Source organism: Falco biarmicus, chromosome 5, assembly GCF_023638135.1.
Source record: "Falco biarmicus isolate bFalBia1 chromosome 5, bFalBia1.pri, whole genome shotgun sequence".
Taxonomy (NCBI): Eukaryota; Metazoa; Chordata; class Aves; order Falconiformes; family Falconidae; genus Falco; species Falco biarmicus.
The window spans coordinates 57,358,204-57,368,439 of record NC_079292.1 but is presented as its reverse complement, the minus strand read 5'-3'; the positions used below and the strand labels follow the sequence as shown (position 1 = coordinate 57,368,439).

Genomic DNA, 10,236 nt, shown 5'->3' with positions numbered 1-10,236 from the left:
CTACATCTGCAGAGGTGGCCAAAAGGTGCTTCTTTCTCTCAGAACTGAAGGCCTCAAGGTAAGAAATGGAGATGTCTCCATTCCCCCTGGACAAGAGGATGGGGTAACAACAGGGAATTTTAAATATTCCACTTCTGTGGGATTTCTCTCCTCAGGAAGGTGAGCTGACCATGCTCTCTCCTCCAGCCAGTAGGCAAGCTGGGGCACCAACCGCAGGCTCCCCTATACCGCCGAGGGGGCATGCTTCTCCAGGGTATCATTCCGGGAGCCCCAGGAGGGCTCCACAGCCACCGCTCTGGCCACATTTCCAAGTGCCCTCAAAGCTGACGCGCCAGCGCGACCCCCTGCTCAGGACAGCACAGCCCCGGCGGCCAGCGCGGCCAAGCTTGCTCCGCACGGCACCGCCTCCGCGCGGGGGCGGGGCTCGCGGGGGGCGGGGCCCCGCTCGCGCTCTAGCGCGCCCCGCCGCTCCCGCCCACTGGGCGGGGGTGGTGGGCGTGACCATCCCCTGCGGGTGGGCGGAGCTGTGGCCACCGAGGCGGGAGGGGGGGGGTTGTGCGTGCGTGCCTGCCTGAGGAGCGGCCGCTCTATCCGGCGGCCTCGGCTGCTCTGGAGGAGAAGGGCGGGCGGGGGTAGGTCGGTCCTGCTCCAAGATGGCGGCGCAGAGGAGGAGTCTGCTGCAGAGTGTGAGTGGCACTTTCCACCCCGGTCCACGCACAGGCACCCCCCGGTGGGTGCGAGGGGGTACCCGGGCCACCTCCTCGTCTGCCCCCCGCAGTGCCGTGTGGGAAGGGGGAGGCCCGGCGGGGGCGGGGAGCGTTCCGCTTCAGCGGGGGGTGGGTTGCTGCCCTCTGCCCCCGGGGCCGCCTGCGGCTGGGAGTCCCCGCCACCCTGGCGGGCCGGCCGCTCTGCAGCGCTGCGGGCGGGGGCGGCAGGTGGCGGCGGGGGCCGCGCCGGTACCGCGGGCTTGGGGCGGCCCGGCCGTGTGAGGGGGCAGCGGCGCTGCAGGCCGGCGCTGTGTGAGCGGGCGGCCTGCGCCGGGGGCTGGGCCCGGGGTGTCTGACCGCGGCGGGGACCAGTCCTCCTGTCCTGGCTGGCCAGAGTCCGGCGGGGGACCCGAGCCTTCCCTGTGCTCCCGTGTCGCGGGGCCGCGACGGGCCGATTCACCACATGGATAGCTAGTGCTGTGCTGTACCCAGCGTGAAACTCTGGTGCAAATTTAACTTCTGCTCTCTTGTTAGCAAGAGCTGGAGGTGCAGCCAGAGCTCAGCTTCAGAGGGAAAGGAAGTGGTAAGTGATCCAGTTCTGCAGCAGGGAAGCTGAAGTTATCGGCTGGGGTGATGTGCTGCCGTGCTAGCGAAGGGAGGAGGGTTGAGAAGATTGTAGGGATGGATTTGTAACCTGTACTGGACCAGGATCCTCAGTTCAAGATGCTTGGGGTTTACGTGATCTCCTTCCTCTTTCTTTCTCATAGGAACAGCAGCCCAGTTGGACAGACGACTTGCCATCCTGCCATCTCTCTGGAGTGGGCTCAGCTCCAAACCGTTCCTACAGTGCAGATGGCAAGGGGACAGAGGGTCACCCCTTGGAAGATAACTGGTTAAAATTCAGGTAAATGGGTATTTAGTTTGTCACACAGGACTTGGAAGAAGAGGGTGGGGCCTGGGCATGCAGAGGTGTCTGGAGGAACGTGTTAAGTATGTCTGTGTCTCACAGACATCTGTGACCTCTTTGTTTCTGCCTCTGACAGGAGCGAGAACAACTGCTACCTCTATGGTGTCTTTAATGGCTATGATGGCAACCGAGTCACCAATTTTGTGGGTCAGAGGCTCTCTGCAGAATTGCTGCTGGGCCAGCTACATGCAGACCACAGTGATGCTGATGTGCGTCGGGTTCTGCTGCAGGTAAAGAAGCTTTCTTTGACTGGGAAAGCTTCCTGCTTCTCACACTACCCACGTCCTTCTTTTGCCACCAGGGGAGCAGCATCTGGTTTCTGTGGGGGTTGTAAACATCTGCCAATGGTTGCAGCTGCACTCATCCTGAGCAGCTGTAGTGCTTTGTTTCACTCCCGCCTCGTACCCATCTGTCCCCTTGGCTTTGTCAGCACAGTCCTGAGAGTTTTCCAGAAAGCTGCAGCTTGTCTTCACTGGACACGTAGGAGCAAGTCAGCCTGTGAAGAAGATGGCAATAAGTGAAAGGGGGAAGTTAATGTGTGGGGAGATGGATTTGTGAGTGCGCTTTGAGTGATAGGCAAGTTCTTACAGTCAACGTGCAAGATCAGATAGGTCTCTGACATTGCTGTGAATGTAATTTTTATGGTTTTGTCACCTGTTTTGAGCTGTTGCAGATTGTTTTTACAAGCTGTTAACTAGTTGCACTGAAATAATTGTGTTTCAATGTGATGTACTGATCCTTGAAATGTCTGTATGTATAGTAATCATCCACTCTTATGAGCCAGTCTTAGGGAGGTGGGGATGGGTAGCCTCAAAGGCATTGGATAAGAGCTTAGTTTCTCTTCATGGCCTTTTTTAGGCTTTTGATGTGGTAGAAAGAAGCTTCCTGGAGTCTATTGATGATGCCTTGGCAGAGAAGGCCAGTCTGCAGTCCCAGCTACCAGAGGTAATGTAGCCTTAGGAACAGAGGTTGTTGAAGGTTGCACCTTCCAGGTTACTGGATGAGGTTTGGGAATGTTAGTCAGTCTGGGCTGAGGGAGGCTGAAATTGAACGTGGTTTCTCTGTGGCTCTCTTCTGGGAGCTTGCATGAAATGAAGCAAGTGTCTTGGTGCATTTCCCAGAGTTCCCACTGTTTATACTGGCACTACGCAGACCCATCACTGGTTATCTTAGTAAGGAACTGAACATATCATGGGGAGGAGTTCATCCTGTACATGTGGCTCTTCCAGGACAAAGCTGTATGATGCGGGTGAGAAACAAGGCCTCAGATTTGCATGGCATCTGGGCAGGTGTGGATTCTGTTCTTAAGGTTCCGGAGACGACAGTCCAGTTCACCTGATTGGAGCTATGTCATTTGTTAGGATTGAACAAATAATTGTATGTCTTGCACAGGCTTGGCATGAAGCTAAGATATGTCAAGACAATTCCCCTCCCTATGGAATCTGATTCCAGCTGTGGTTTCCGTGTTGTGGACTGTGTATTTAAGCATCTCCCTCATTTTGGGTTCCAGGGTGTCCCTCACCACCAACTGCCTCCTCAGTACCAGAAGATTGTGGAGAGATTGAAGGTTGTAGAGCAGGAGATCTCTGGAGGAGCCATGGCTATTGTAGCTGTTGTTCTCAATAACAAGCTTTATATCGCCAATGTGGGTGAGTTGTTTTTTGTCAGCAGCTCAGTCTAGGCATTTCTGAGGATGGCTGTGGTTCTAAGAAGTGAAAGCAGTTTGCATGTGGGGGACAGTTTCTTTGGTCTGTGGCCAAGGAGTGATATGCTTGTTACTTACAGGAGCACTTGAAATCAGCCTGGCTCTTTATTTCTGCAGATGTTGGCTGGTGCAGTGTGCATGACCAAAGAACAGAGGGAAAGTGGGTTGAGAGGCAGTAGTGCAGGTTCATTGAGAAATGGAGAGCTTTCTTGTGAGGTACCAGCTCAGGCCTGGATGAAGAGCTGCCTAGCAGGCCTACTATGCTGCTAGCAAGGCTACTCTTGGAGATCATGATGAGACAGTACATGAGCTTTTCTCTTTTCTATTTCTCTCTCCTGTTCCTTTTCCATTTGGGTATGTTCTCCCTCTTAATGGCAGAGCTATCTGGTGCCTCATCTCACTGCTCCCACTGCAGGTACCAATCGAGCACTGTTATGCAAGTCCACGGTGGATGGGCTGCAGGTGACTCAGCTCAACGTGGACCATACGACAGAGAATGAGGATGAACTTTTTCGCTTCTCCCAGCTGGGTGAGTGTTGAGTTTCATGTTCATATCTGAGAACATCACATGCCTCCGTTTATCTGGAGCACCAGGAATGATTCAAGCCAATGGAAATAAATAACTGCAAAAAGCAGCTTACTGTGTTTTCAAATGACAAGTTCAGTGCCTTCTTTTTCTGCGTGTCTAGCTATTGTGAGGCTGTGGAGTGATTCACTGAACCAGCGGAAAACTCCTTTTTTTTCCAAGTTTTGAGTGTTAGTTTTATGTCTGACTGCCAAACTGACATTGATTTGCCCTCCAGCTATGTGATTGCTGAAGTCTATAGGAAGGCAGGAGTGGAAGCACGGAGCCAGCTGGTAGAAACTGGGTGGAGAGTATATGACTGCTTTTTTGGAGGCAAACCACATTTATGCTAGGTTAAGTTGTGTGTGATGCCGCACCCTTGGGATGGTGCATTTCAATATCCTTTTGTACAAGCTGTTGCAAAAAAAACAGGTACTCTGCAGACGGAGCCAGGCCAAGCACTGGCGTTCACTGCTGTCACATCAGTAACTATTGAACTCTCAACGCTGACATTTTGCTATAGGCAGTTGCCCTTTCCTTTGCAGTTTTGACATGTTTTCTTTCTTGGTCTAGAACTAGCCCAGACCACTTGTGTGATTGCTAGTACCGAATTCTTCTTACTTAGATACTTACGTTGTGTACCTTTGTTTAGGTAGAACTAACTGGGCAGTTTTCATTGGCTTCACCTGGTAGATATGTTCTTATCTGGTGAGGCTGTTGATGTGGCAATTTTCTGCTTGTCTTATTCTATTTCTGGGTCTTGCCTTATTCTATTTCTCTTCCATTTCCTCTTGTACTCATACTCCTGCAGTAGGGGTATGTGCTGTGAAACAGAAGGCTGAATACAAAAATCCAGGGAAAGAGACCCTTTGACTGCCTTTCTACTGCCAAAAATGCAGACTTTAGCTGTAGTCCATAGCAGAACAGGGATCTGCTAGAAATACCAACCTTAACTTGGTGCAGCAGTGGCTCTCCTGCTGGCGGTCCCAGCAGAAGGGAGAGCCTGTGGAACAAGTCAGTGTGCAGAGGCTGTTATGAGGGCCCAAGGAGGTGGTTGTAGGGCTAGGCTGAAGCGCAGTGGTGTAAGAGGGTAGCGGGGATAGTGTTCGTCATGATGATGCTTGTGTTGCACCTCTCCTGAGGGGAGGAAAAGGTCTTAGGCCTTTGTGGCTTTTCATCCAGCACATCACACCTTGTTTAGTGCTCCAGGAGAGTTGCTGTGATTTAGACACAACCTCTCTGGTGTGCTGTGAGCCTCCCTGTATTTGTGTCTGTCAGTGGCATGTATCCCCCTGCCAGGAGCTGGCACATGAGCAAGGCCATGTTGATGAGTCAGCTTTGGTCTGCAGCAGATGGCAGAGTTGTGTCTTACTGCTGGGGTAGGTGTGGAGCCATCTGTGCAGTGAGGTTTGGTTTGACTCAGAGGGAGAGTTTCAGTTGGACCCCTGCCCTCCCCTTGTACTGAAGACAGTCATCTCTAGATAAAATCTCAAAATAACATTTTCTGCCTGTTAGCTGTAGGTATAACCAGGAAAGGGGATTTGCCAGAACAGACTGGGTAAGTGGCTCATCTGCTCTGAGTCCTGCCTCAAATAGTAGCTACACCCAGATGGTCCCTGTTAGAACCTTTTTCAAGATAGGATTCCTTCCTAGACCCTGCCAGAGGTGTATCTCCTTAAATTTATTTAAATAAATACTTGTTTGGTCATTGTCCTTTTTTTAGGAGTAGCCCACATCAGTTTGAGCATTTGAGCAAATTCAGTGCCTCTTGTTCTCCTTTTCTCCCTTTGCAATCTAGCGTATTAGTGAAATTGTTATGTGGAGTTTAGGAGCAGGGATTGATAATAGATGGAAGAAAAAGCAGAATCCTTCTCATATGTTTTCCTCCTTCCTGCCTTCTCCTCCCACCGCCCAGTCCAGAGCTGACAGGCGCAGATGTTCCCCTGCCTTTTCAGCAAATGCCTGTGCACACAGGCCAGCTGCCGCTGGTGGCTTTGGACCAGAATGTGGGCTTTGTCTCGGGACCGGCCAACTGTTGCATTTAGAGTGCGCATGTCAGGCTGTGTGCATCTCTCTCCTCTCTTCTTCCCAGATTACAACTAATGAAAAGGTGTCCCTTGGGACACAGCAAACTGCTCTTTCTTTTCTCCCTCTTGGGGTCCTGATGATTCTTTGGCATCTCGTTTTGTCTTGCAGTTCTCTTTGGCTGTGCCTATTTCTTTTCTCATTCCTGACAACCAGAGGAAGTCCTGCAAGTTTCCCAAAATCAATTAAACTTTTTTGGTTTTCAATCTGGCAGGCTTGGATGCAGGGAAAATAAAACAAGTGGGAACTATTCGTGGGCAGGAAAGCACTCGGCGCATTGGAGATTACAAAGTCAAATACGGCTATACTGATATTGAACTGCTCAGGTCAGAAAAACCTTTGTGGTTTCAGGCCCTCCTTTTCTTCATGACCCTTTTGTTCTCACCTACCATGTCACCATTAAATACTAAATAACACCGTCTCTTTCCAGTGCTGCTAAATCTAAGCCCATCATAGCAGAGCCTGAAATACATGGAGGGCACTCCCTGGATGGCGTGACTGGCTTCTTGGTGCTCATGTCTGAAGGGCTCTACAAAGCGCTGGAGGCAGCTCATGGGCCTGGGCAGGCCAACCAGGTGAGCCTACTCACATCGGAAACGTTCCTTCGGCTATTGACACGCTCCAGCAGTGTTGGCTGCTCTCATAGGGGCTTGCCTCCTCATCTGTCATGCGAGTGCTGGCCAGGTTGAATGCCTGTGCCACCCCATTCCCATCTGTAGTAATATGGGAGCTGTTTCGCTGAGCCAGTTCTTCTAGGTAGCTGCCTGTCCCTTAGGACTAGCCCATTAAAGGGAATGGGATGATTCAAGGCGCAAGGGCACATAGCAGCAGGTGAGACCAGCAAGCAGCACGGCTGGAGGAGTTGCCATAAAAACTCTTAGATGAAATGGCAGGAGAAGGTTTCCTGCAAAATCTCCTAAACTTCATTCCTCTTTTTTTTTTTTTTTTTTTTATTTCTCCTTCTTTTCTTCCTTCCCTTCTCTGCTCAGGAAATTGCAGCCATGATCGCCACAGAGTTTGCCAAGCAGACATCGCTGGATGCTGTGGCACAAGCAGTAGTGGACCGGGTTAAGCGGATCCACTGTGACACTTTTGCCAGCGGTGGGGAACGATCTAAGTTCTGTCCCCGGCATGAAGACATGACGCTGCTTGTGAGGAATTTTGGGTACCCCCTGGGTGAGATGAGCCAGCCCACGCTGACACCAACACAAGGTGTGTTGGGGAGAGAATGAAACCAAATGGAGGGTGGAAGATAAGATCTCTTGGTTGACCCAGCACTGACCTAACATTGGGAGAGGAGATACTCAGTGTAGAAGGAATTTTCTTATTGAAGGTATTATTGGCTTCTGAGATACAGAGTCTGTGATAACTTGACAGAATACGGTACAGCACATAAGAAAGGCAGTTTAATATAAATCCTTGGGTTCTTTGGCCTTTCTTTGCCGCTGTGCACCCTCAGCCAATCATGTCTCCGCTGCATTTTATAGCTCTTGTTTTCTCCCTTCTCAGGAGGCCGTGTCTACCCAGTCTCTGTGCCGTATTCCAGCTCCCAAAGCACAAGCAAAACGAGTGTCACGCTGTCTCTTGTCATGCCTTCCCAAGGCCAGATGGTCAATGGTGCCCACAGCAGCTCAACTCTGGATGAAGCCACCCCCACCCTCACAAAGTAAGATTCCTGCTCTATTGCTACCTGCAGTTTTTCCCTGCACCTCACACTGTGTAAAGTGGTTGAAAAGCAGATACACCTGTCAGTTACCTGTCAATCATTCCTTTATCTGGAGTGTGGTCCTCCTGACTGCAGTATTGACAGCCAGCATAATGTGTTAGCTGGAAAGCGATTGTGTGAGGAGTGGGAATGAGTAAAGCGAGCAGCTCTGAAGGCAGCTCTGGGAACATGCCTTGGGAGCAGCATCTGCTGCTGCTGGTGGAGGGCATTCTGGCAGAGAGCAGCCCTTCTCTTTGGATCTTGTGTGCCAAGCGTGTTGGATGCTGTGCATGGGGGGAATGTGGGTCCCTTTCATTTTAATAAGAGGGGCTATGCGGGTCACCTGTAAGGCTGCTGGAGACTTGCTGCGCAAGTTGGCTTGCTCACAGGTAGAGGCTAGGGTAGAAAAAAAGGATAAAAGTTAGAACTGGATTCTATTTGGATCCACTTTGAAGGATCATACTAGTTAGTGGCTCTGGTTTGGGTTCAGCCTTTGGCATGGAGTGGTGTGTGTACACGCTGCAAAGTGAAGAAGCTCTCTGATTATTGTATTCTGGTAGCTCCAGAAACAATGAGGCTGACGCACTAGAGCTGCTTTGGCTGCAACACAGGTCACGCAAGAATAGCTTTCCTTGCTGCCAGACTCTTCCCGTAAAGCTCATACTGTATGGGTATGGGGAGGCCAGCAGAGTGCATGCCTTTCTTTTTTTCCTTTTTTTCTCTCCTGTTTTTCCACTCCCTTTTTTCGCCATTCCTCTCTCTCCCCTGCCCCCCGGCTTCTTCTCTGTTCTTTAGAACGCCTGGTTGTACTTAAGGCCTTCCAGTTCAATGTGAATCAGGTATCTTTGGTGTTCCAAGCAATTCCAAGCAGTTCTCAACACTTCTAGTGCTCTCATAGAGCAAGAGACTGCAACTTTTTACCTGTTTGCTAAGGATAGCTTGATTTGTGAAGAAGCTGGCACTTGTTCTGGTGTTTTTCTTGTCCAGAGTATCAGATGGGGAAAAATAAAGATGCTTGTTTTCTCTCCATAGCCAAAGCCCAACTGTAACACTCCAGTCGACTAATACTCATACGCAGAGTAGCAGCTCAAGTTCAGACGGGGGTCTCTTCCGCTCCCGACCCACCCACTCGCTCCAGCCAGATGAAGATGGGCGTGTGGAGCCTTACGTGGATTTTGCAGAGTTTTACCGGCTTTGGAACATGGACCATGGTGAGCAGGGAGCATTGACTGTGTCCTAACATGGGAATCTGCCTCCTCCAGACACCCTGCACTCAGCTGCGTGGGCAAAGACTGAGGCAAGAAGGAGAGTGCTCCACTGGGGGCTGTGTTCTGCTGAGAAATAACTCCTATCCAGGATGTGCTGAACACTGGGCTGGGGAGTGTGTGCAGCACACTACACACGTGTAGCCTGTGCCATGCACCCAATCCTGACCGACCTCATTCCCTCAGAAACCCTGTGAATAGGGGAAGGGGTCTTGAATGCAACCCTTGCTGCAGGTTTTTGCAAATAAAGATGCAGAGAGGGCTCCCTCTGGGTAATGCGAGAGTAGGGGCCTGTACCAAGGCTGTGTGTGTGCGCACGTGTGTGTAGGTGTACATGTGTGTGCCTGTGCGTGTGTACTGTCATGATGTTTCCACAACTCAGTCCATAATGCTGTGATTCTAGTCTTCAACTCCTTAGAAGATACCTCTATTTTGCAGAATAAATAACTTATAGCTACACTTGGTGGCATCTGTGTGGCTTGCTCTCTTCCTTACAATGTTGTGTGGGGGTGTGACGGCTCTTCCTGTTGAAACCCTCCTGCTGAAACCACAATAGGGGGTTGCACCCTTGCAGCAGGCAAATTTCTCTTGTAAAAGCGGCCTGAGCCCTTGCAGGTGGCTTAAAAGCATAAGGTCCTTTTCCCATGCTTGCTTACTTGAGATTTGGCGCTGGATTCTGGCTTGGAGTTAAACTATAAATTAAGACTATTGGTTTTTGTAGGCAAAATGCACATCGTTTCCCTTAATGCAGGCCATCTGGGGAGTCGTAGAGGGCAGGTGGAGTTTGTAACGCAGTTTTCCTGCACAGGCTTCTGGTAGCGCACAGCAGGAGGTCACGTGTGGCTAGAACCAAAACGATGTCGTGATGTGGCTGCCTTGACGATGCAGATGTGCACCCTCGTGTCAGAGCGGAGAGGTGGGCAGTGAGGAGGGGAGGGTTCCCGCTGGGCTGCTGGCTACACACCAGGTCAGCCAAGGCCTGGACTAGCTGGCGGAGGCATCAGGCTCATGGCCGTCTTGCTCTTCAGTTCAGATTTTTGACGGCAGGCGGCAAGCGAGCCTCTTCCCTCCCTGCTCCAGCCTTCCCCTTCAGCCTGCCTTGCTGGCTCCCCAGGGAAGGGGCCTTTCTCCAGCAAACACGGCGAGGCCTCGGTAGCGACTGCTGTGCCACAGCTCCTGGTACCTCCGCCGGGAGTTGTAAGGCACCAGGCAAAGCCAAGAGGGGGCAAGAGGAGAT

The 10,236-nt window shown here is 51.3% G+C and overlaps 1 protein-coding gene across 3 annotated transcripts; it reads left to right on the top strand.

The window, feature by feature from the left end:
- Positions 1 to 536: 536 nt before the first annotated feature.
- Positions 537 to 9,458, top strand: TAB1 (TGF-beta activated kinase 1 (MAP3K7) binding protein 1). 3 transcript variants are annotated; one of them, XM_056339485.1, is made up of 12 exons: positions 558 to 730; positions 1,242 to 1,290; positions 1,475 to 1,611; positions 1,751 to 1,904; positions 2,533 to 2,619; positions 3,185 to 3,323; positions 3,795 to 3,908; positions 6,244 to 6,355; positions 6,460 to 6,604; positions 7,019 to 7,241; positions 7,539 to 7,695; positions 8,767 to 9,458. In XM_056339485.1, the coding sequence occupies exons 1-12, from the start codon at positions 654 to 656 to the stop codon at positions 8,972 to 8,974; spliced, it is 1,602 nt and encodes a 533-aa protein (XP_056195460.1). In that variant the 5' UTR covers positions 558 to 653; the 3' UTR covers positions 8,975 to 9,458. The 3 variants fall into 3 exon arrangements, 2 of the variants coding, with proteins under 2 accessions (XP_056195461.1, XP_056195460.1); XM_056339486.1 differs by lacking the exon at positions 1,242 to 1,290 and having other exon boundaries at positions 537 to 686; XR_008821969.1 differs by lacking the exon at positions 8,767 to 9,458 and having other exon boundaries at positions 555 to 730; positions 7,019 to 7,362; positions 7,539 to 7,677.
- Positions 9,459 to 10,236: the final 778 nt, after the last annotated feature.